Below are 26,928 nucleotides of genomic sequence, written 5' to 3' on the forward strand. Positions count from 1 at the left end.
ATTTTGAGTACGGCGCCAAAACCACTAGAGTAGCATAATTGGGAGAAAACAGGCCAGATTTTGGCTTAAAATTTTACAGCTTGACCTCGCACTTGTCCCCATCCTGAGAGGAAGCTCAAAGGACAGTTAATCTCCTGATGAAGACCGACAGAACATCGTGGACTTGAGAAGAATGAACAGCAGCCAAAAGACAGTGCAACTGAAACCACACTGACGACACCAGCAGCAGCATGTAAGGAACCAAGAGGTGGAAACATGTACTGTAAATTACAGGCTGGGCAGTTGAACAGTGGGATAATGAGCTGTGGAAAGCACTGGACATTGATTGTCAGATTTGCCATGCTTGGAGTAATCTTGAAAGAGATGACTGAGAGGATCAACAGAAAAGAAGAAACCACGTGATGAAACATGCACGGTGGACAGAAGGCTGGTAAGAACAGTGTGACATGACTGTTTAAAGGCACTGAATGTGGTATTTTGCCAGGCTGGGACTTGATCCAAAAGGAAAATACTGAAGAGAAACAGAGAAGAAACAGACTGTGTTTGCTGGAATTCAAGACAACAAAAGGACACTGAGAGAAGAGGACAGTGACCAGTGAGAGGTGAAGCCGGACGAGTTCGACTGTGAGTATACAGGGTGTAATTGGATTGAAATGAAAGCCTGAACTCATGATGGTTTAGAGATGTCCACCGTCACAAACAAAGAGGTAAACAAGAATAGAAAACACACATACACAAAGTGTTACATGTGAAATTATTTCTGGAAAGGATCAGAAGTGAGATAGTTTTGAATTAAGAAATCAGAGAAAAGATGCATGAATTAAACCTGACTATAACATATAGAGGCAATGAAGAAAGCAGCTTACACTCACTGAACATTAACAAAATACATAGGAAAAGCAATGAAGACCTGCTTACACGTATATACATGACATAAGTTGGGATTTCTGACCAGAGAAAGGGAAACGGGTAGTTTAAGTACATATGAAAATAATGAAAATGTCTCAGTTGTGTTTCTATAGGGGCGAAACAGATCTGGATCAATTTTCCACGTGCAGCGGTCGGAAGAAACCTGTAGGTTAACTTGACTGGACATGCCAAGGCAAGTTTCTGGTTGAATTGTTTACAGCGCCATGTCTCCATAAACATGACAAGTGGGCCCTAACTTCTGGCTAAGGAGCAGGAATGGTGTTAATAAGGTGGGAACTTAGAATTTGGGTTAGCAAATTTGGGAAAGAAACTGACGGCTTAAGTGGAGAATTGTGCAGGAGTCTGACACACTGCAAAAGCAACATATGCAAATTCACACACACAAACAGAAAATGCATTAACCTTATAAAGACAAGACAAGCTCGTGGAGATTAATGCATAGATACAGATTAAACTTGGCTAAGAACACAAACATATGCAATGAAGAACAGCTTGCTATTTTGTATGAATGATACAATGGTGTGAATGTTTAATAAAATACATTTGAGTTTGTAATTGAGGAATAGAAGAAGCCATATGACAAAGGGAGTGAGTTATGAAAACAAAAAGTGATTAAAGTAGTTTTAAAAAAAGAGTGACTTAGGAGTGCTCTCTCGTACTGAGTGATCAACACTAGTGATCACTGTTGAAAGAAATAAAATGATTTAATGAGTTGGGAATGTTTAAACATACCATGTTTCTGTTGTTACAGCTTTTTGAGAGATGACTCAGTATGCAAATTAGCTGGAGTGAGTGGTGACGTAGGAGCTTCCTGTATGTGTGTGACTGAGGAAGTGACTTTCAGGAAGAGGAAGCATAGCAGAGACGAGAAGTGCAGATTGGGGTAGGGAATTTATAGTTTAGTGATTATATGATGTCGTAAGGGGTCTTATGCTGAATTTAAGAGCATAAGGGGGTGATTTTTGCGTGCAAATTGTGTGGTTTTAATGAGACTTTCGGTGTATTGAGGAGGCGAAATTATGTGGTGGCAAAACTTTTGTGCGTTTAAGGTTGTTGAGGTTGTTGTGGTGATGGGTTGATTTTGTCAGTTAGGTTTGGGTTGTTGTTTTTGTTTTAATAGAGGGAGTTTTAGGAAACATGGACATGTCTAAAAATTGGGCCCATTATTTTGTAACAGTGCACTTAAAGAAAACCTGTCGGGTGATTTTGTTTTGTTTTTATGAGCTAACAATCAGCTCTATTTTTTCCATTTCTGTTTTAAGCAGGCCTGCAACAGTGAATAACGGCGCTGAAAATTCTCGGGGAGAGCAAACACAAGGGGGGGCTCTCCAGATTACAATTGGCTGAGGAGAGCTACCTGTGGGGACTGATCAAGGTCGTAAGTCCCTGTAAAAAGGATTTTATGCGAGTCAATCCAGTCCAAAAGCATAAAGAAATATTTTCCTATGGAAAATAAAAATGACTGAGCTCATTTTGCTGAGGGTGGAGAATCTGACGCGGGAAGCTCCACTATTAGCAAATACATGGTGTGACTGCATGTGAGTGAGGATGAATAAATGTGGACAAACAATTTGTTTTTACCAGAGAAAATTTCTGTTTTGTTTTGTTGACTGGGGTTAGATTATGGGATTATAGTATATTGTTGGGAGAATGCCAAATGCTAAAGGGGAAATATTTTTTGATGTAACTCAGTTATCATTAATTGAAGAAACACATGACTGATAACTGTTCTGTTTTAAGTTTATTTTCGTGACATAGATTGGATCATGAGTGGGGAAACTGAGCATTTTTAAGTTTTGTATAGTATCTTGACACATGAAATGTATCAAGATAAAGGGGGGTTTAGGGTTTATTAATTTAATTGTTTAATAATTTAGGATCATTTTAGGACTTTTGGGGTTTTTGATCATTTGGATATGGTAAAACTGAAACTGTTATTTTTAAGTTAAGGTTAAAGGATTAAAGTGAACTTGTCACGGTTTGCGAGGCAAGCCGTGTGGAGTTGTAGAAAAGGACCCAAAAGGCGGCAGCTCTGGTGCAGGTGAATATTTATTTACAACGGTGGGCACAAAACAGCACTGGTGGAAAAACAAGAAACCGGAAACCTAAACTGGGTAAGCTAATAACACAAACCAGAAACGAGACGCAGGGAGACCGAGGGGAAACAACACAGACGAACCAGCAACTACCATAACAGAAGACACAACTTAAATACACCCAGAGAACACAGGGAGATTACACACAGGTGGGGAACACAGGGGATACTGATAAACATAACGAGACAGGGCAGGAGTGAACACAACATTACGCATACTGACGAGAGACTGTCAAAGTAAAACAGGAAGTACACAGAGGTTCAGACAGGAGGAGAGAAAGCACGGGGAGAACACAGACATAACAGGCTGGGGGAAACATGGAATAAACACAAAGAGAGACGAGAGCTCATAAATACACAGAGGGGCACAAGGGGGTAAGAGTCACAAAGGGAAAAACACTTAGGGAACACCACAACAGGACACCTCAGAAAACCTGGCCTAAATAAGGAGCGAAAATACAAGGAACCAAGAATACTGGGCCAACATGGCCCAGGACCATGACAGAACTGAATCCTGTTTAGAAGATACAATGCCGGTTTTTCAAAGCTGTGAATAAGTCTTAGAGGGAAAATTAGTGAGGGTTGAAGGAGTAGAACAGCTTTGATTTCTTTTTGATTTCTAGAAGTAGTGGTTATAATGTAGGCTTACACATACAGATATTACATAGGAGGTATTTTTAGGATAAAGGGGAGAGCTTGTAAATAGAAATGATTTTTATACATATTGCATTTTTGAGATGAGTTATTGAAGTTATTGAAGGATTGCACGCTTACAGACACAGAGTTAAGAAACACACATGACAGTATTGATTCCAGGCAAAAGGCCTCAAATTCATTTAGCTTTTAACTGAACTTAAAGAAGGACCAAAGAAGAAGGAAAGCATATATTTTGGTTAAGTCTGATAAACTAGAATTAGAAGGTATTGTTACATTAAAGGGAGCAAATGAAATAAAAAGGCTATACCAAAAACGGGTTATAACATAGGAAATGTGAGGTTAAAATGAAGTTAACACATAGGAGTTGTTTCAAGGCAGCATTTAGCTATGATGAAATGTATACAGGAGTAATTGCTTATATGCTTAAACTTAATTGATTAGAATGGTTGTTTTCTTTTGGATCTTTTAGAGTAGAGGAACTTGCAGCAGCGACAATTTGTGCACAGGATGTTGATGATCAGATAAGGGAAAAATAGAGCGAGCAACCGGACGTGAAAGCAGGGCTTAAAGAGTTTTAAAGTGATGAGGAACGTTGAAGAATATACATAAATACAAGTCAATAAGTTAAGAGCATAATTAGGATCATGCTTTTGATTAAAGAGTCCCAAATAGGATAAGTTAGGGAGATGCAGGAAAAGGTGTTTTGTTTCCTTTGCAGAAGATCGATCTCGGCGACCACAGGAGGGGCGAGGATCCTGGAGATCTCGAGGCCTGCTGAACCACCAGAGAGGGACCGAGAAAACCTAAGCTTACACATGGAGTCTTCTCGAATGGGAGCTGGTTGAGCCAGAGGACGGCTAGAGAGGGTCTGAGCGAGGACACAATGTATTGCGACCTCTGGTGTTCCAGAGGTCGAGAGAGGGAGTGTGGAGCAGGGAAATTATTTTACTGCTATTGTTAAATAATTGTCATCATTACCATTGCATTAATAATATAATCTGGAGTTTATATTGCATTCAGGGGTTAAACAGTGTCTCTTTCAGAAAGACTGAGTTGCAGGCTGACAGGAAGTTGTATGCAGAAGTGGAAGTTATTTTGAGCCGCAGGCTAAGACGAGGCTTTAACAATGTAACAGATAGCTTTAAGAAGGCTTTAAGGTTTTATGCATACAGGTATTAAATTAACTTTGTATTCCAGGTGCAGTTATAACTATTTTATACATATTGCATATCTGTGCTTATTTGAGTTGATGTTCAGGTTCTTTAAAGGTCTTAAGCTTCATCTAGTGAGAGTGTCTAGATGATCCATGCTGAGGGAAAACTAGAACATAGAAGGAATTGCAATACATGCTTACAAAACACTTATATATCAGATCATTTTATATTAAGGTTTTAGTAGAGGTTCTTGGTTAAAACATTTATTTAGTAGAAGACATACACATAGTCTCAGTGAGCTTCTGGTCTGGTAAAAGGTCAGAAGTGCAACAGGTGAATTGAGAAAGAGCATTTGAGGACGAGACACAGACAGTAGGTGAAGAGGTGACACAAAGAGCATGTGAGGTCAACACACACACACACACACACACACACACACACACACACACATTAGTTAGAGAAGAGGTTACTCATGTCTGGCTGTAACTGCAAAAGTGTCTCGGTAAAAGAGGAACCGTTCCTTGTTGTCTCGGCAAGAAAGAGGAACAAGACAAGAACTGAAAGGTAGACAGGAAGGGCCAGCCATAAAAATAGAAGATGATGTTCTGTCTTAAAAGCCATGGTGGTGTTGATCTGATCTATGTATAAAATGTATCTGTGACGCATGAAGGGGCGTCAGTAAATCAAACCCTGATGCTATAAAATATCTGTTCATGCTTTGATTAAGTCGAGGACTACTGGCTGTCTGCGTACAGAGTGTCTTCCCACACGTGTGTTCATTAAAATCATTGTTTGACCAAAGAGCTTCTGGACCAAGAGTGGTTTGTACTCTCCCTCCTCAATTTTGAACCTTAACACTGTGTACGTGCCGTCGAGTGAACGATCCACGCTCTGTGTTTCCATCTTTGTGTGTTTAGCTGCTCTCATTTACTGTTTTATCTGTTTGCTGCTTGTTGAAATAGTTTGTGAGCTTTAACCTGAGATTCTGGCAAAATACATTTATATGAAACATCGATTCAGGATTGAATGAATCAACATCGTTTTATTCAAATTAAAACCATTTAAATGGGAACATGAATTTTTTACAGCCGCCTCTAATGCTGGGTAATGTCAGCTGGTCCATGTGCAGCTGGCTGTGAGGCTCAGGGAGCGTCTACAAAGTGCAACACTGAAAGAACATCATCCATAAATATTGAGTAAGAACTGGACTCTCATACAGCGAGACTCAAATGCCTTTAAACATCAGCTTATCCTGCTGATCCAAGTCCAACACTGACTTTGTAAAAACATGTTTGTCAATCATTTTGTTTGGTTTCTGAGGAAAAAGATTCAATAACTTGCTGCTAATACACAACATTTCATCATATTTCCTCATAACCCTCTTTTGTCTGACCATTTGATCCCATTTGAATTTGCAATAAAGGATCCACAGAGTTTGGTGACAATAATGACAGTAGATGTTTGTGTGAAAGTGCTGGAAGCAAATGAGTGTGTGATGTTCTTTCAGTGTTGCACTTTGTAGACGCTCCCTGAGCACTGGTCTCACAGCCAGCTGCACATAGAGACCAGTGTTGTTAGTCCAGGTCAGAAGATGACTTGTTGGAATGAAAATGAGCTTGTAGTTTGTCTGCTTTAATAATGTGACTGGAAAAAGGTGTTGGACTTCAAATATGTCCATTTCTGTCACACTTCACCTTTAAAAGTGAAGCCATGTGGTTCCTGGAAGGAAAAACACGACTTTTTCAAGTCTTTGTCCTGTTTTTATGAGACATGTTCGACTTTAATGTGAAACATTCAGAGTTTTTTCTCTTGTTGTGTTTGTTTGAAGCTGCTTCCTGTTGGCTTCAGCTGTTTGGAGTTTCCATTTTCTAAACTTCTACATTCTGAACCTTCTTCAGCTCTGAACAGATGATGAAACACTGAATGATTTCAAGCACTTTGTCTAATAAACTTACATCTTTCATTCTTTATACAGATTGAAGAGCTGTGGTTTGTCAGAGATCAGCTGTGATTATCTGGCAGCAGCACTGAAGTCCAACCCCTCCCATCTGAGAGAGCTGGACCTGGGTAATGACTCCTCTTCTTCAACTAAGAACAACGTGCAGGATTCAGGAGTGAAGCATCTGTGTGGTTTCCTGGAGAGTCCAGGATGTAAACTTGAAACTCTGAGGTCAGTCAGCATGTTTTAGTTGTGCTGAGATGAATATGATGTGAAAGTTGTGCTGACACTAAACTGCAGACATCAGGCTGATATTATACTGATCCACACTGAGGATCTTCATGGTAAAGTCTGTTTTCTTCTTCTCTGGTTTAGTCCATTGACTGCAGCAGAACAATGTTCACATTTCAAACAGTGATACTCAACGTATGGCCCGCGGCCCACACGCGGCCTGCCCACCTTTCCTGATTCAGAGAGAGGGGACCCTGATTAACTGTGTAGCTTCTTCCTCACAGTTCTAAGTATCAGACACAACAATGAATAATCCACAGCTGACTGTCTTTAGCAGGTCAAAGGTCACGGCACACAGCAGACAGTCAGAAATATTCTAACTCTGATCATTTATCAGTTGTGACACTGTGAGACTTGATCAGAGGTGTGATCATCACAGCAGAGGCCTTTGTGTCAAAGTCACTGAGGATCAAACAGAAACACATGAAGCAGATTTTCCTCTTCTGGCTTTTTATAGCAGATAACCTTCAAAATATTCTGCAGTCGATCAAAAACTGAAGCAAACCATGAAGCAACATGTGAACATGAGCTGATGCTGCTGAAGTGAAGCAAAGTTACAGAGGTTTGATTACAGACACAGCTGAGAGTTTGTAATCTGTCATCATTTTAAAAAGTTTCCATGGAACAGCAGAAATGAGGCTTTACTGTCAGAGGCCGACAGCACTGAACACAACAGCAGACTGGTGGCTAATAAACAGTGAATGATGCAGAAACAGATGTTTGAAGCTGTTCTTGGAGTCCACTGAGAGAGAGAGAGCTGTGCAGGCAGGAACAGCCAAAGTCAGAGAGAATTCATGAGCATATTGATCAAACGTGAAGCAGAGTTTGGATCTTCTTTTGCTGCTGCTTCACTCAGTTTTGGTTGGAGACAGATGAAACCTGCAGCTTCAGGATCTGTGAGCTGTCCACTTTCAGCCCCGACGGCGTGTCCGTGTACGTGCCGTCGAGTGAACGATCCACGTTCTGTGTTTCCATCTTTGTGTGTTTAGCTGCTCTCATTTACTGTTTTATCTGTTTGCTGCTTGTTGAAATAGTTTGTGAGCTTTAACCTGAGATTCTGGCAAAATACATTTATATTAAACATCGATTCAGGATTGAATGAATCAACATCGTTTTATTCAAATTAAAACCATTTAAATGGGAACATGAATTTTTTACAGCCGCCTCTAATGCTGGGTAATGTCAGCTGGTCCATGTGCAGCTGGCTGTGAGGCTCAGGGAGCGTCTACAAAGTGCAACACTGAAAGAACATCATCAGAATCAGAATCAGAATGGGGTTTATTGCCAAATGTTGAGCAGGTTTACAACATTAGGAAATTGCTGCGGTGCTTCAGTGCAAACATAGTGTCATAAATAGCACTTAAATAGACATGGAAAAAAATAAAATTAGGGATAAGAATTAAAAGTGCTACGTGGGAAGATATATACATGAGTGCAGGTGGTGATCAGTGCCAAACATGGAATGATGCAGTGAACACAGCATAGGGTCATGTGTTAGTGGTGGGAACAGTCATATGGTTATTGTTCATGTGTCCGACAGCAGAGGGGAAGAAACTGTTCTTATGGCGAGAGGTTCTGGTGCGAATGGACCGGAGCCTCCTGCCTGAGGGGAGCAGGTCAAACAGACTGTGTCCAGGGTGAGAAGGGTCAGCTGAGATCCGAGCTGCACGCCCCAGTGTCCTGGAGGTGTACAGGTCCTGCAAAGATGGGAGTCTGCAGCCAATCACCTTCTCAGCAGAGCGCACAACACGCTGCAGTCTCTGTTTGCTGCAGTCTCTGTTTCATTCATCCATAAATATTGAGTAAGAACTGGACTCTCATACAGCGAGACTCAAATGCCTTTAAACATCAGCTTATCCTGCTGATCCAAGTCCAACACTGAGTTTGTAAAAACATGTTTGTCAATCATTTTGTTTGGTTTCTGAGGAAAAAGATTCAATAACTTGCTGCTAATACACAACATTTCCTCATATTTCCTCATAACCCTCTTTTGTCTGACCATTTGATCCCATTTGAATTTGCAATAAAGGATCCACAGAGTTTGGTGACAATGATGACAGTAGATGTTTGTGTGAAAGTGCTGGAAGCAAATGAGTGTGTGATGTTCTTTCAGTGTTGCACTTTGTAGACGCTCCCTGAGCACTGGTCTCACAGCCAGCTGCACATAGAGACCAGTGTTGTTAGTCCAGGTCAGAAGATGACTTGTTGGAATGAAAATGAGCTTGTAGTTTGTCTGCTTTAATAATGTGACTGGAAAAAGGTGTTGGACTTCAAATATGTCCATTTCTGTCACACTTCACCTTTAAAAGTGAAGCCATGTGGTTCCTGGAAGGAAAAACACGACTTTTTCAAGTCTTTGTCCTGTTTTTATGAGAAATGTACGACTTTAATGTGAAACATTCAGAGTTTTTTCTCTTGTTGTGTTTGTTTGAAGCTGCTTCCTGTTGGCTTCAGCTGTTTGGAGTTTCCATTTTCTAAACTTCTACATTCTGAACCTTCTTCAGCTCTGAACAGATGATGAAACACTGAATGATGTCAAGCACTTTGTCTAATAAACTTACATCTTTCATTCTTTATACAGATTGTGGAGCTGTGGTTTGTCAGAGATCAGCTGTGATTATCTGGCAGCAGCACTGAAGTCCAACCCCTCCCATCTGAGAGTGCTGATGCTGAGCGACAACAACAACCTGAAGGATCCAGGAGTGAAGCATCTGTGTGGTTTCCTGGAGAGTCCAGGATGTAAACTTGAAACTCTGAGGTCAGTCAGCATGTTTTAGTTGTGCTGAGATGAATATGATGTGAAAGTTGTGCTGACACTAAACTGCAGACATCAGGCTGATATTATACTGATCCACACTGAGGATCTTCATGGTAAAGTCTGTTTTCTTCTTCTCTGGTTTAGTCCATTGACTGCAGCAGAACAATGTTCACATTTCAAACAGTGATACTCAACGTATGGCCCGCGGCCCACACGCGGCCTGCCCACCTTTCCTGATTCAGAGAGAGGGGACCCTGATTAACTGTGTAGCTTCTTCCTCACAGTTCTAAGTATCAGACACAACAATGAATAATCCACAGCTGACTGTCTTTAGCAGGTCAAAGGTCACGGCACACAGCAGACAGTCAGAAATATTCTAACTCTGATCATTTATCAGTTGTGACACTGTGAGACTTGATCAGAGGTGTGATCATCACAGCAGAGGCCTTTGTGTCAAAGTCACTGAGGATCAAACAGAAACACATGAAGCAGATTTTCCTCTTCTGGCTTTTTATAGCAGATAACCTTCAAAATATTCTGCAGTCGATCAAAAACTGAAGCAAACCATGAAGCAACATGTGAACATGAGCTGATGCTGCTGAAGTGAAGCAAAGTTACAGAGGTTTGATTACAGACACAGCTGAGAGTTTGTAATCTGTCATCATTTTAAAAAGTTTCCATGGAACAGCAGAAATGAGGCTTTACTGTCAGAGGCCGACAGCACTGAACACAACAGCAGACTGGTGGCTAATAAACAGTGAATGATGCAGAAACAGATGTTTGAAGCTGTTCTTGGAGTACACTGAGAGAGAGAGAGCTGTGCAGGCAGGAACAGCCAAAGTCTGAGAGAATTCATGAGCATATTGATCAAACGTGAAGCAGAGTTTGGATCTTCTTTTGCTGCTGCTTCACTCAGTTTTGGTTGGAGACAGATGAAACCTGCAGCTTCAGGATCTGTGAGCTGTCCACTTTCAGCCCCGACGGCGTGTCCGTGTACGTGCCGTCGAGTGAACGATCCACGCTCTGTGTTTCCATCTTTGTGTGTTTAGCTGCTCTCATTTACTGTTTTAGCTGTTTGCTGCTTGTTGAAATAGTTTGTGAGCTTTAACCTGAGATTCTGGCAAAATACATTTATATGAAATATCGATTCAGGATTGAATGAATCAACATCGTTTTATTCAAATTAAAACCATTTAAATGGGAACATGAATTTTTTACAGCCGCCTCTAATGCTGGGTAATGTCAGCTGGTCCATGTGCAGCTGGCTGTGAGGCTCAGGGAGCGTCTACAAAGTGCAACACTGAAAGAACATCATCCATAAATATTGAGTAAGAACTGGACTCTCATACAGCGAGACTCAAATGCCTTTAAACATCAGCTTATCCTGCTGATCCAAGTCCAACACTGAGTTTGTAAAAACATGTTTGTCAATCATTTTGTTTGGTTTCTGAGGAAAATGATTCAATAAGTTGCTGCTAATACACAACATTTCATCATATTTCCTCATAACCCTCTTTTGTCTGACCATTTGATGCCATTTGAATTTGAAATAAAGGATCCACAGAGTTTGGTGACAATAATGACAGTAGATGTTTGTGTGAAAGTGCTGGAAGCAAATGAGTGTGTGATGTTCTTTCAGTGTTGCACTTTGTAGACGCTCCCTGAGCACTGGTCTCACAGCCAGCTGCACATAGAGACCAGTGTTGTTAGTCCAGGTCAGAAGATGACTTGTTGGAATAAAAATGAGCTTGTAGTTTGTCTGCTTTAATAATGTGACTGGAAAAAGGTGTTGGACTTCAAATATGTCCATTTCTGTCACACTTCACCTTTAAAAGTGAAGCCATGTGGTTCCTGGAAGGAAAAACACGACTTTTTCAAGTCTTTGTCCTGTTTTTATGAGAAATGTACGACTTTAATGTGAAACATTCAGAGTTTTTTCTCTTGTTGTGTTTGTTTGAAGCTGCTTCCTGTTGGCTTCAGCTGTTTGGAGTTTCCATTTTCTAAACTTCTACATTCTGAACCTTCTTCAGCTCTGAACAGATGATGAAACACTGAATGATTTCAAGCACTTTGTCTAATAAACTTACATCTTTCATTCTTTATACAGATTGAAGAGCTGTGGTTTGTCAGAGATCAGCTGTGATTATCTGGCAGCAGCACTGAAGTCCAACCCCTCCCATCTGAGAGAGCTGGACCTGAGCTCCAACAACAAGCTGCAGGATCCAGGAGTGAAGCATCTGTGTGGTTTCCTGGAGAGTCCAGGATGTAAACTTGAAACTCTGAGGTCAGTCAGCATGTTTTAGTTGTGCTGAGATGAATATGATGTGAAAGTTGTGCTGACACTAAACTGCAGACATCAGGCTGATATTATACTGATCCACACTGAGGATCTTCATGGTAAAGTCTGTTTTCTTCTTCTCTGGTTTAGTCCATTGACTGCAGCAGAACAATGTTCACATTTCAAACAGTGATACTCAACGTATGGCCCGCGGCCCACACGCGGCCTGCCCACCTTTCCTGATTCAGAGAGAGGGGACCCTGATTAACTGTGTAGCTTCTTCCTCACAGTTCTAAGTATCAGACACAACAATGAATAATCCACAGCTGACTGTCTTTAGCAGGTCAAAGGTCACGGCACACAGCAGACAGTCAGAAATATTCTAACTCTGATCATTTATCAGTTGTGACACTGTGAGACTTGATCAGAGGTGTGATCATCACAGCAGAGGCCTTTGTGTCAAAGTCACTGAGGATCAAACAGAAACACATGAAGCAGATTTTCCTCTTCTGGCTTTTTATAGCAGATAACCTTCAAAATATTCTGCAGTCGATCAAAAACTGAAGCAAACCATGAAGCAACATGTGAACATGAGCTGATGCTGCTGAAGTGAAGCAAAGTTACAGAGGTTTGATTACAGACACAGCTGAGAGTTTGTAATCTGTCATCATTTTAAAAAGTTTCCATGGAACAGCAGAAATGAGGCTTTACTGTCAGAGGCCGACAGCACTGAACACAACAGCAGACTGGTGGCTAATAAACAGTGAATGATGCAGAAACAGATGTTTGAAGCTGTTCTTGGAGTACACTGAGAGAGAGAGAGCTGTGCAGGCAGGAACAGCCAAAGTCAGAGAGAATTCATGAGCATATTGATCAAACGTGAAGCAGAGTTTGGATCTTCTTTTGCTGCTGCTTCACTCAGTTTTGGTTGGAGACAGATGAAACCTGCAGCTTCAGGATCTGTGAGCTGTCCACTTTCAGCCCCGACGGCGTGTCCGTGTACGTGCCGTCGAGTGAACGATCCACGCTCTGTGTTTCCATCTTTGTGTGTTTAGCTGCTCTCATTTACTGTTTTAGCTGTTTGCTGCTTGTTGAAATAGTTTGTGAGCTTTAACCTGAGATTCTGGCAAAATACATTTATATGAAACATCGATTCAGGATTGAATGAATCAACATCGTTTTATTCAAATTAAAACCATTTAAATGGGAACATGAATTTTTTACAGCCGCCTCTAATGCTGGGTAATGTCAGCTGGTCCATGTGCAGCTGGCTGTGAGGCTCAGGGAGCGTCTACAAAGTGCAACACTGAAAGAACATCATCCATAAATATTGAGTAAGAACTGGACTCTCATACAGCGAGACTCAAATGCCTTTAAACATCAGCTTATCCTGCTGATCCAAGTCCAACACTGAGTTTGTAAAAACATGTTTGTCAATCATTTTGTTTGGTTTCTGAGGAAAAAGATTCAATAACTTGCTGCTAATACACAACATTTCCTCATATTTCCTCATAACCCTCTTTTGTCTGACCATTTGATCCCATTTGAATTTGCAATAAAGGATCCACAGAGTTTGGTGACAATAATGACAGTAGATGTTTGTGTGAAAGTGCTGGAAGCAAATGAGTGTGTGATGTTCTTTCAGTGTTGCACTTTGTAGACGCTCCCTGAGCACTGGTCTCACAGCCAGCTGCACATAGAGACCAGTGTTGTTAGTCCAGGTCAGAAGATGACTTGTTGGAATGAAAATGAGCTTGTAGTTTGTCTGCTTTAATAATGTGACTGGAAAAAGGTGTTGGACTTCAAATATGTCCATTTCTGTCACACTTCACCTTTAAAAGTGAAGCCATGTGGTTCCTGGAAGGAAAAACACGACTTTTTCAAGTCTTTGTCCTGTTTTTATGAGAAATGTACGACTTTAATGTGAAACATTCAGAGTTTTTTCTCTTGTTGTGTTTGTTTGAAGCTGCTTCCTGTTGGCTTCAGCTGTTTGGAGTTTCCATTTTCTAAACTTCTACATTCTGAACCTTCTTCAGCTCTGAACAGATGATGAAACACTGAATGATGTCAAGCACTTTGTCTAATAAACTTACATCTTTCATTCTTTATACAGATTGCAGAGCTGTGGTTTGTCAGAGATCAGCTGTGATTATCTGGCAGCAGCACTGAAGTCCAACCCCTCCCATCTGAGAGTGCTGATGCTGAGCGACAACAACAACCTGAAGGATCCAGGAGTGAAGCATCTGTGTGGTTTCCTGGAGAGTCCAGGATGTAAACTTGAAACTCTGAGGTCAGTCAGCATGTTTTAGTTGTGCTGAGATGAATATGATGTGAAAGTTGTGCTGACACTAAACTGCAGACATCAGGCTGATATTATACTGATCCACACTGAGGATCTTCATGGTAAAGTCTGTTTTCTTCTTCTCTGGTTTAGTCCATTGACTGCAGCAGAACAATGTTCACATTTCAAACAGTGATACTCAACGTATGGCCCGCGGCCCACACGCGGCCTGCCCACCTTTCCTGATTCAGAGAGAGGGGACCCTGATTAACTGTGTAGCTTCTTCCTCACAGTTCTAAGTATCAGACACAACAATGAATAATCCACAGCTGACTGTCTTTAGCAGGTCAAAGGTCACGGCACACAGCAGACAGTCAGAAATATTCTAACTCTGATCATTTATCAGTTGTGACACTGTGAGACTTGATCAGAGGTGTGATCATCACAGCAGAGGCCTTTGTGTCAAAGTCACTGAGGATCAAACAGAAACACATGAAGCAGATTTTCCTCTTCTGGCTTTTTATAGCAGATAACCTTCAAAATATTCTGCAGTCGATCAAAAACTGAAGCAAACCATGAAGCAACATGTGAACATGAGCTGATGCTGCTGAAGTGAAGCAAAGTTACAGAGGTTTGATTACAGACACAGCTGAGAGTTTGTAATCTGTCATCATTTTAAAAAGTTTCCATGGAACAGCAGAAATGAGGCTTTACTGTCAGAGGCCGACAGCACTGAACACAACAGCAGACTGGTGGCTAATAAACAGTGAATGATGCAGAAACAGATGTTTGAAGCTGTTCTTGGAGTACACTGAGAGAGAGAGAGCTGTGCAGGCAGGAACAGCCAAAGTCAGAGAGAATTCATGAGCATATTGATCAAACGTGAAGCAGAGTTTGGATCTTCTTTTGTTGCTGCTTCACTCAGTTTTGGTTGGAGACAGATGAAACCTGCAGCTTCAGGATCTGTGAGCTGTCCACTTTCAGCCCCGACGGCGTGTCCGTGTACGTGCCGTCGAGTGAACGATCCACGCTCTGTGTTTCCATCTTTGTGTGTTTAGCTGCTCTCATTTACTGTTTTAGCTGTTTGCTGCTTGTTGAAATAGTTTGTGAGCTTTAACCTGAGATTCTGGCAAAATACATTTATATTAAACATCGATTCAGGATCGAATGAATCAACATCGTTTTATTCAAATTAAAACCATTTAAATGGGAACATGAATTTTTTACAGCCGCCTCTAATGCTGGGTAATGTCAGCTGGTCCATGTGCAGCTGGCTGTGAGGCTCAGGGAGCGTCGACAAAGTGCAACACTGAAAGAACATCATCCATAAATATTGAGTAAGAACTGGACTCTCATACAGCGAGACTCAAATGCCTTTAAACATCAGCTTATCCTGCTGATCCAAGTCCAACACTGAGTTTGTAAAAACATGTTTGTCAATCATTTTGTTTGGTTTCTGAGGAAAAAGATTCAATAACTTGCTGCTAATACACAACATTTCATCATATTTCCTCATAACCCTCTTTTGTCTGACCATTTGATCCCATTTGAATTTGCAATAAAGGATCCACAGAGTTTGGTGACAATAATGACAGTAGATGTTTGTGTGAAAGTGCTGGAAGCAAATGAGTGTGTGATGTTCTTTCAGTGTTGCACTTTGTAGACGCTCCCTGAGCACTGGTCTCACAGCCAGCTGCACATAGAGACCAGTGTTGTTAGTCCAGGTCAGAAGATGACTTGTTGGAATGAAAATGAGCTTGTAGTTTGTCTGCTTTAATAATGTGACTGGAAAAAGGTGTTGGACTTCAAATATGTCCATTTCTGTCACACTTCACCTTTAAAAGTGAAGCCATGTGGTTCCTGGAAGGAAAAACACGACTTTTTCAAGTCTTTGTCCTGTTTTTATGAGACATGTACGACTTTAATGTGAAACATTCAGAGTTTTTTCTCTTGTTGTGTTTGTTTGAAGCTGCTTCCTGTTGGCTTCAGCTGTTTGGAGTTTCCATTTTCTAAACTTCTACATTCTGAACCTTCTTCAGCTCTGAACAGATGATGAAACACTGAATGATTTCAAGCACTTTGTCTAATAAACTTACATCTTTCATTCTTTATACAGATTGATGAACTGTGGTTTGTCAGAGATCAGCTGTGATTATCTGGCAGCAGCACTGAAGTCCAACCCCTCCCATCTGAGAGAGCTGGACCTGAGTAATGCCTACTCCTTCTCTTCTTCAACTAAGAACAAGCTGCAGGATCCAGGAGTGAAGCATCTGTGTGGTTTCCTGGAGAGTCCAGGATGTAAACTTGAAACTCTGAGGTCAGTCAGCATGTTTTAGTTGTGCTGAGATGAATATGATGTGAAAGTTGTGCTGACTCTAAACTGCAGACATCAGGCTGATATTATACTGATCCACACTGAGGATCTTCATGGTAAAGTCTGTTTTCTTCTTCTCTGGTTTAGTCCATTGACTGCAGCAGAACAATGTTCACATTTCAAACCTTCAAAGAAGAAGAAAAATCCTCCAGTGGAAAATTCACTGTGAAACTCTCAAACTCTTCATTGCACCTTAAAGTCTGTCTGACACTGAAATCCAAAGCAAAATGTGCGTTTGCTTTACAGACAGCAGTCCAACACAAACATACACACATCATCCAAAACACAGTCCAACATCCAAATCTCCTCCACTGCCAGCATGAATGATGGGAAAGAGAAGGAGGAACACTCTGACATTCAGGGTTAGAATGAGTTTCATCAAGCAGACTGTGAAGATCAAAGCTGCATTAGAAAGCTTACATGAATGAATGAGTGGACAGAAGTGGACAGAGATCATCTGAAGCACTTCAAAGGCTTTAAATCAGCACATTTCTCTTTATTCTTTATCAACTCTGTTAGTTTCTCTCAGTTTTCTGTGGAATGAAGCTAACAGCAGGCTAATAAGATGCTGACCAATAGGTTTCTATTAAAGGTTGTAATTTGTATATGAAAAAGTGCTTTGGCTCAGCAGGGATCAGCTTACAGGTAGAATACAGCTGCTGGATGGGATTAGCATGTCATAGCTATCTACCAAACTGCTAACTGGGGGATTTCAGGCCATCTATGGATCATTTTTGCTAACTGTTTATTCAGCTTAGGCTCACAGGGCTGCAGCCTGTGCCCTAGCTGTCATAGGGCAAGAGGCGTGGTCCACCTGCACAGGTGAGCAGTCCATCACAGGGCCAACAGAGAGCGACAGAGAAGCACTCCCTCACATCCACACCTACAGCCAATGTAGAAGCACCAATGAACCTAAGCAGCATTTCATTGGACTGTGGGAGAACATCCAACCTCCACAGAAAGGCCCAGCTGACCAACAAGCTTCAACCTACAACCTTCTTGCTCTAAGGCACTAGTGCTAACCACTTTTGCCCATTTCAGCCCAAATCCTGCATCTTCCTGTTTCTGACTCCAGGCCAGCTCCACTAACACTTTCTCATCAGACACTGCCACCTAGTGGAGGAAGTCTTAGTTCCATTTGAAGCTTCAGATTACAGTTAGTTCCTTTACAAAGAGGTGGAGGTGGTGGGGCCACAGCACCATCATCACTGAGTGCCATAGGACACTTAACCTTTGTTTCCATATGCTGGGAACTTCCTGTTGTTCCCAGGAGGACTGGAAAATGTGTGAAAATCTCCCAGTCACTTCCTCACAGCACACTTCAATCATTTCCCTCCCACAGCATCAGGACCAGGGCTTTTTCTCTCTTTGGTCCCACTAAGAGATTTCCACACAAACACCTCATCAGTGGGACTCTCAGAGCTACCAGCCCTTTGCTACAATCACAAAGCTCTTCATTGAAATCAATGATATCAAAGCTGGAATCAAATGAGTCCAAGTCTTCTGCTGATTCAGCATCACATTCATCTTTGCTCCTTGTTCTGCATCCCCACCATGGACTTCATTCCTTTCCAAGCCAGCCTTGAGTGTCCTTTATTCAGCTCATCCTCTGCTTTACTTTTACACCTGATTTTAGCTGCTTTATCTCTCTTTCAACAGGTTTCTGTGCCTCAATCTTTTTCTTCTCTCCCTCATAACAAGACAGCTTCTTCTGCCTGAGAACATGTTGGAGTGATTTACTAATCCAGGGCTGCTTATTGGGGAAAATACTTCCTGTTTCCAAAGTAATCCCCGTTTTTCCCAGAAAGAAATGTCAGTAGAAATCGATGATCTAAGTGAGAACATGAGCCTTTAAAAAGTCCCAGTGGGTGCAGTCAAAGCAGTCCCTCAGTCCCAGTATAGAGTCTTTGGTCCAGACTGGAACAGCTGTGTGCCCAGTTTGAGCTCTCTTCAGTGCTGTGACCTGACAGACCCAGAGGGGCCATCACATCACATTTAGAAGCTCCCCTGATGGAGCCACAACACATGTCCAATACTTAGTCTGTCTTGTTGGACCAACTGGAAGAAATGATTCAAGGACTTAGTCACAGAACAGAGATTCAAATCTCCAAAATCCAACTGGCTGCATCAGGACATATAGTCTGAAACTCTGCACAGTTTCCTGTTTGAAGCTGCTTCCTGTTGGCTTCAGCTGTTTGGAGTTTCCATTTTCTAAACTTCTACATTCTGAACCTTCTTCAGCTCTGAACAGATGATGAAACACTGAATGATTTCAAGCACTTTGTCTAATAAACTTACATCTTTCATTCTTTATACAGATTGGTGAACTGTGGTTTGTCAGAGATCAGCTGTGATTATCTGGCAGCAGCGCTGAAGTCCAACCCCTCCCATCTGAGACAGCTGTACCTGAACTTCAACAACCTGAAGTATCCAGATGTGAAGCAGCTGTCTGATCTTCAGCAGAGTCCAGACTACAGACTGGAGACTCTGAGGTCAGTAGAGTGATGGAGTGAGTGGGTGGTGCTGTCAGCAGTATTGTACTAAACACAGTCAGTATGAAACAAAGATCCAGTGTTTCCTGTAAAGCTGCAGCTTCTCAGTGAAGCTGTGAGAGGAGAACGGTGACAGGCTTCAGGATTGGACACAAACACTTCCTGTTTCTCACCTTTATGGTCACCATAGTAACGGCTGACACGCTCTGATCAAACACTGTCAACAGCCAATCAGCTCTCTGAACAAAGCAGCACGCAGACCAATGACTGCATTGATTTCCAAGTTTAAAGCAGTGAAGAACACAGTCTGTAGGTGAGGAAGAATTTAGTGAGAGCAGATGTTTGGATGGAATTCCTCCAGTTAACAGCTGGAACCGTCCATCTGGATTGTTGGGCTTGTTGTTGGGGTTCCTACAGAGCTCAGAGTGGACACACCAAGGTTCTTCTAATGAATGAAAGTCCAAACTCAAACTAGGAGGGAAAAACATTTTCAGCAACTTCAATAAAAATCCAAAGATTAGAAAAAGTGAAGCAACAATGAGTCCTAGTACAGTCCCAGCACTGACGTCCCTGCTGCTCTTTATACTGGATGTGCTGCATCACTGACTGACAGCTGATGAAGAGTCTCTGGAAACACTCGTTTATCTCCTCTGCTCTTCCTCCTTCTCTCTGCAGGTGAAGGTGATGATGGTAAACAGGACGGTGTGTGTGCTGAGAGAGGAGCAGCTGTGTCCTGATGATCCAGAGAGGTTGAAGCAGCAGCAGCTTGTGTGTAGAGACGCTCTGACTGGGCCATGTTACTGGGAGGTGGAGAGGAGAGCTTCATCCAGCAGTGACTGACAGAGGAATGAAGTGCAGATGACTGTCAGTGCTGCAGAGTGAACTGCTCTGAGAACAGCTCCACTGTCAGACACAATGTAGAGTCCAGCATCAGCCCTGTGTGTCCCTCTGGATCTGACAGAGGATCATCAGTGTATCTGGACTGCTCTGCTGCTGCTCTGTCCTTCTACAGTCTCTGCACAGTCTCTGTCTCACTCTGGAAAGATTTTACAACTTGTTGTAATTACAGAACGTTAATATAATATTCAAACATGTGATCTTCTCTTTATTTCTGAATCTTTACCAAATAAAGAAAAACCAAACTAACAAACAGAAGCTGTCGTGTCCTTTTTCACCACATCTGTGAATCTTTTCTGTGTTTTTCCTCTTTTCCTCCTTCCTGCAGCTCCATCTTCATCATTCTGTGTCCAGTATATGTGAACACGTCCAAAGCATCTGAGCCTCATGTTACCCGTTTGTGTGAGTTACGCCTGTCGTTGTGTTGTGGTGTATAAATAAGGGGCAGGAGACAGCGCTGGATCTCTGAGTTCTTTACTCTCAAATTCTGCAACATCTGCAATATCTAGAAATGCAAACCTGTGAGCTGTGTGTGTTGTGCGTCTGCTCGGCCACCTCTCCTCCGGCCATGCTGGAAGCAGCTGTGCGTTTGACAGTTTTATCGACTCGACAATAATCGAACAAATTAAATGTTCAAAAATATCAACTTAAGCACTTCAAAGTCAACAAAAAGCTTAAAACAATGAAATAATATTTCACTGAAAAAACAACAGCTCATAAGAACGATACACAAAATAATACAGAAACAAACAAATAAAAGTTATTAACCAGGATCCATGTTTTTGTCACAAACACTGAATCAGCTGATTCACTCTTTATGTTTCTGAGTTTGTTTTGTGATTATAGTTCTGGTTTCTGTTTCTGTGTCTTCACTGTGTCCCACGTCTCCTTACTTTGGACTCTGTGTTATATTTCCTGTTTTACTTTGACAGTCCTGTGTTACTGTTTCCTGTCTCGTGTGTGTAATTGGTCCCAGCTGTGTTTCCCTCCTGCCTCCCGTTCCCTGATTACTAAACTGCGTCCACGCCGCCGGCGCTCCTCTCCACAGCTGGATTCCAGGATTTCAGAGCATCCAGCTGTGGTGAGTAATGGAGACACTTTCTCTGCTCCCTCAGTAATCAGGACAGTTTATTGAACATCAGAGGACATAAAGGACTGTTTTTCACCTGCCCGTTCTGAACCTGGACATTAAAGACTGCTGGCTTCAAGGACATTAATCCCAGTGTCAGCCAGCCAATAACAGCCTGTGTTTTTCAGCTCTTTAGGAGTCAGAAATGAGAAAGACACAGACTGCTAACCTCTCCCTGCAGGAAATAAGCTCCGCCTCTTCCTTTCCTGTATATGAGTGATTTGATTCTGACATGAGACACAATGAGTTTCCTGTTTATTGTGACTTAAAGCGAGCAGCAAAGACACTAAACTGTGTGTTTCCAGCTGAAGCTGCTTTTTGTGTTGCTCCCACAATCCTGTCTGAAACAGTCAGTGAGGAAAACTCAGTTTATGCTTCCAAGCTCATTGTGAGAGGGCACATTGTGTTCCTGCAAGTGCTGATTTTGTCTGCATCCCTGAGTTTAGTGAGCTGCCTCCAAGGACTTGTGAAGCCCAGTGTGTTAAGGCTGCATCTCCCAGATGTTTCCACCTTTCCAGCAGAGACGATAAATGTTCCCACAAAGGCTCAAAGACGGTTTGATTTTCTGAGTGTTGGCCTCAAGAGATTGCTCAGTGAGCACCTGAGTGTTTCTGGGACATCGGACACTAACTGGAACTTCAAGTCTGGTTCTGAAGCTGCACATGCAAAGACTGTTTCTGGTTGTAGAGACCTGGCTGTTCCAGGGATTGTAACCTCCCCAGAGGCTGAGCTGCTGACCTCAGCTGACTCTGGAGCCTTGAAGGTAACTAAGTTTGCACCGCTCGGGTGAGCCATCTCAGCTGCAACAGGCTCCACAGAGAGCTCACGCAAGCTTACCCAGCCTGCTGAGGATTTTATGCTGCTGCAGCCCAAAAGGCATCCTGAGCTGGCTGACAGCCACCCACAGCTTCAGCTGCCTCAGCCAGGGGTCTCCACACCTGCTGGCCCTGCATCTGCTCTGACTGGGGGCTCCGGAGAGCCGCGCCAGCCATCCATCTCTGCTGGGGCTCCTGTTTGAGAATGTAGGAGTGTAAACTTCAAATATCTGCTCGGTTTGTCAAGATATCACATATTTGCAAAAGTGCTCTGACGTTTTTGGAGACGTCTGTTACCCACCATCTGGATAGCTAACCGGGAGGTCGAGGGTCATTAGAGCCGGCGAGAACAGCGGACTCCCGGCACATCGTTTTTGGACCCCCACGGCCTTTGGCTGTTCAGGTTTAAACATGATATATAAGTCACTTAGATAACGTAAAAATGTTATCGTTTGGCTTTTTTCAGGGTTGTTTGTTTGGTTTGGCTGAAGTTACAGTTTTCACACAGCTGAATAAACGTCAAACAGAAAAGTGATTAAACAGAAGTGTGAGACGGTCGAGAGTTTACTCCAGTGTCCTGTTAGATTTTAGACAGCAAGGAGCAGACGGCTGAGTTTATTAAACTCCACCGAGACAGCGGTGACGCGGATCTGAAGGCCAGACCGTCACAGCCGCTCACTTCCCGCCTACCCGACCTTTGGAGGACCCGGCCCACGTAGACCTTGAAGGCCGGGTCCTCAGGAGGATGCAGCCTGTGAGTTTGGACACGCCGTGACACATGATGTTCTACAGCTGATGTGTTTAAATGAGCTCTACAGGTGAACAGACTTATTAACGTTACCAGCATAATAAACTGTCCTGTCACTGAAGGTGTCTGCCCAACAAGGACGTGGTGCTGAATGCATCCAGACCCCTGCTGACTGTCTTTGCAGCTTCGGTCAAAGGTACAGTGTCCACTGTGACCCTGAGAGCAGGACACAGCCAGAGGTGAGTCAGCAGTTACAAACTAAATGCTGCTGACATGAATCAAACTGCTGGATAACCCACTGCTCATGAAAATGGCACCTTTCTGTTGCTTTTTGAGATTACTGAGAATATTTGAATTGTGACTCAGATGGCAGATCCAGGCTCTCAGCCTCCAGCTGAAACTTCCAGTCCTCCCCCAGCCAGAAGCTCTGATGCTGGGCTGAGAGACTTTGATCCTTCCCTGGATCCAGAAATCCAGGAGGGAGAAGGAGAACAGGACCTCCTTCCTGATCTGGAGAGGCCTGAGGGAAAGAAAGATGGAGCAGACAGAGCTTTGAACAAATCCAAACCTCCTGAGCTTCACCTCCACAAAGGTGCAGACACTGATGCACAGATTCACATGTGACACCTGCAGCGTCCAGCTTGTGCCGCTGACATTATCTCCACTCTGATACAAGCCTCATTCACTCGCTCACACACGTTCATACAATCACCTTTTCCTCACAGTCACACACATGAATGTAATGAGGGGAACTCGGGGTTCACTGTCATTCCTCAGGATACTTTGATATGCAGACTGGAGGCTCTGTGGATGAAACACCGACTGTCTGAAGCACTCTGAAGTGTTCATGATGGACTTCATCCTGATTAACACTACAATACTTGTTAGAGGCCTTTTATATGTAATAATATTCTTTTCCATTAAAGCTCTGAACATTCTCACTCTTTCTTGACCAGGTGTGACAGGTGAAGGACACCGGCGAACAGGAGGACAGAAGCTGAGAGCCATTAGTCACATGACTTCAGCTGCTGCTGCCTCACCAACCACTGGCCCCTCGGTGAGTCTAGAGTTACAGCAGTGACCACAGGAAGTGCACACGTGTGATCTAAAGCTACATGTGGGCCTGTGACCATCAGTCTTCTCACTGTGGTAGACGGGTTTGTGAGTCCCTGTGATGCTGGGAGTGTCCAGGACAGTCGCTCCTGATCGGGTCTCTCATGGAAAGCTGGTCCCAGGAATTCCTGGAAAATTCCTCCACAAAAGAGAACTGGGAACATAAGTGCAGAGTGACAGAGGTGCTCAGCAACCCTGCTGTTATATGGGAATAGAACCAGAATAGTCGGCAACCACTTGAGTTAAGTTAGCCAAAGAGATGCGACTCAGACTGACTTCATCATGTTGGCAACGTGTCTGCATTGATAAATTCCAGTTATTGACAAATCAGAGAATAATTCCAGTCATTCAGAGACAGATTGTGATTGTTTGGAGGATGTAATCGTTTCCCTTCAGGGAGCGTGTTGGACGCTCAGTGTCCGGGTGATTAGCTGATGCAACTACTTAGAATCAGTTTGTGAATATGAAGAAAATCAGTGCAGTCACTGGACAAACTCTGATTCTTCCTAGTTTCACTCTTGTTTCAGTCCAGTGTGACTGAGGTGGTAAAAAATGATCTGACTTTTAGCCACACAGCTGTCTGCTAGAGAAAAAGCCTTTGTGCACAACTTTCTTAAAGGCAAACGGCACCATGTTCACTGCAGCTGCAGCAAACGCAGCAAAGAGTGAAAGTTGGACTGAGAATGTTGTGACTGTTTCATGAGAAAGAGCAGGAAAACAAGCATCACACACCCAGACACAGTGCTGGGATTAGAATTAGACTTTAGAGCCAAATGTAGGACAAAAGCTTTAATATGAAAGAGGAAAACCCAACAACAGCCAGAGCATGAATCTCAAATCTATACCAATCACCAAGAAAGCTGACAGGCCTGTGACACGTCAGAGACGCCGTTCAAATCATAAAGAAGTTGGTTTATTGACAAAATGTAAAAAACCAAAAGAATCAAGTCAACCTTCAGTTTCGAGCGAGTAGACCAATCAGGCACAGCAGCAGCTCTAGAATAAGCAACAATTTGATGTATTACAAACAACCTTTCATATACACACATACATATGGCTCATATGCTGTTTAAAAAGGGCTCAAAGACCCAACAGATTACACAAAGTACAAAAATACTTTCATTCAGACAACAGTCAGCTGTGCACGAGACAGAGAGCCGACTACAGTTAGTAACATGGACTCACTTTGTTTCAGACACGACACAAAGTAACACAAAGCCACAAAGAGCAGAAACATCAAAAAGGAGGCAGAGCAGCAGCAACTCTCCATGAGCTGTGAGGCTAACAGCCACCCACACTTCCTGTGATGCATAATGAAAACAACATTAACCTGAAGGATGATAACAACAGAAAGAAGTCTAAGCTAACGTTACACAGCGCTCACACAGCGCTGACTGTACAGGCCTCACACAGCTACGACCTGCATCCACAACACCTGATTCTACTGAACACAAACAAGTTAATGATATATGAGCAATCCAGGGAAGGCTTCCAGGAAGGTGAGGATCCAAAGACAGCTCTACAACAGCATCAGTCAGCAACAATGTTACTAATCACTGACTCTTTCATCCTTTTATACTCAATCAAAAAGTGCTGTGTTCACATTTGTTTCTGCTGAAATCCAGAGACTGAAAATGCGTCTTTTTAAAGTTTGAATAAACTGACTGAACTTCTCACGAGTCCAACCGTGAGGAACACTTCCCCCCATGACACATCACAGGAGAACGTCTCAGTGGAGGGGGGACAGTAGCTCAGTTTAGGCAGTCACACTCAGAATCGATGCCTCCAGTCAGGGTCAAACGTGGTCCTCAGAAACCTGCAGATGTTTGGGCCAAGCTCTCACTGGTCTCTGCGTCTGTAGACTGAGCTGATGTTTCTCCAGGTGTCTGGTAAAAGGACGATGCTGCTGTCCAATGAGGCGAGGAGAGAAGTAGCCAAACAGGCGAGAGCCGTGAAGGAGGAACGGCGGGCAGCTCTGGATGCCCGACATAAATACCTGATGAGCAGGCTGGCCGACGCCGGCAGCCTGGAGGAGGCGGCGGTGGAAGACGCCATCGTCTCTGATGACAGAGTAAGTTCAGAGACGTGATCCTTCCTCAGAGTTGAACCTTTGAGTCATTAATGTCTGATTCTTCCAGTTCAGTCTGATCCATGAATTCTTTGCTGCAAACGGATCCAAGAAGCTGATTTTCTTCTATCAGGATGTCAAACAGGTAACTTTGATCACATTTCAATGACTGACACATGAAGGTCTAACCGCTCTTCATAATCTGCTGTCCTGTTTGTTGCAGCGTACTTTGTATTCATATCTTTTAATATCTGCCTTTCTCCCAGAGTCTGTCCTCCCGTCAGTCTTCCTTTGTGGACGCATCAAACTCAGCTGTGGCTCAGAGGAAACTCTTCCTCACTACGGGGAACTCTGAGGTTGGCTTCAGCTTTTTCTGTTTAGTTCATGTGAGAATCACAGAAAAATGCTGATATGAGTGGAAGCTTCTGCTGGGAAATTGGCAAAGAGCAGATTATTGAACAGCGAGGCAGACAGTTCATTTCAGTGATGCCAGTTTATTAGAAACGAGGACTGTGGGGCTGCTGGAAGTCAGGACGGCCGTTCTCTGGATAAACCTGACAGCTGAGGTGGAGAGCAGGATTTATCCACAGACGGCTTCTTCCAAGCAAATGTCCTGAACACACCTGAGCTGAGGGTTACACAGTGTGTCCTGTGTGATCTCTGCTTTATGGTGGTTGAATCTCACAAATGTGACCATCAGACCTGACGACTTATTTGTGATGTTTTAATTAAAAATATCCTGGGTGAGGTGTTTGGGGCCTGTCCCATGAGGAGGAGTCTCCAGGGCAGACCCAGGACACACTAGAGAGGTTATATCTCTCAGCAGGCCTGGGAATGCCTCAGTATTGTCCTGGATATGATGGAGGAAGTGGTTGTTTAGGGAGGTCTGGGATTCTCTGCTTAGACTGC

General features: G+C 42.9%; 2 protein-coding genes across 2 annotated transcripts in view; both read left to right on the top strand.

Annotated features, from left to right (window-relative positions):
* The window catches only part of LOC309701533 (protein NLRC3-like), a 232,642-nt gene that overhangs the window by 87,121 nt on the left and 118,593 nt on the right, over positions 1-26,928 (top strand). Inside the window, exons 9-12 of the mRNA XM_082525784.1 lie at positions 11,932-12,052; positions 14,316-14,392; positions 16,500-16,700; positions 19,076-19,249. Coding sequence (XP_082381910.1) covers positions 11,932-12,052; positions 14,316-14,392; positions 16,500-16,700; positions 19,076-19,249 — 573 coding nt within the window. The remainder of the gene's footprint in view (positions 1-11,931; positions 12,053-14,315; positions 14,393-16,499; positions 16,701-19,075; positions 19,250-26,928) is intronic.
* Positions 1,693-9,843, top strand: LOC309700384 (ribonuclease inhibitor-like; the record flags this gene model as incomplete). Its single annotated transcript, XM_082523904.1, has 3 exons — positions 1,693-1,700; positions 6,812-7,006; positions 9,648-9,843. The coding sequence occupies 3 exons, from the start codon at positions 1,693-1,695 to the stop codon at positions 9,841-9,843; spliced, it is 399 nt and encodes a 132-aa protein (XP_082380030.1).

This window comes from Aulonocara stuartgranti (assembly GCF_965226115.1).
Source record: "Aulonocara stuartgranti genome assembly, chromosome: 23".
Taxonomy (NCBI): domain Eukaryota; kingdom Metazoa; phylum Chordata; class Actinopteri; order Cichliformes; family Cichlidae; genus Aulonocara; species Aulonocara stuartgranti.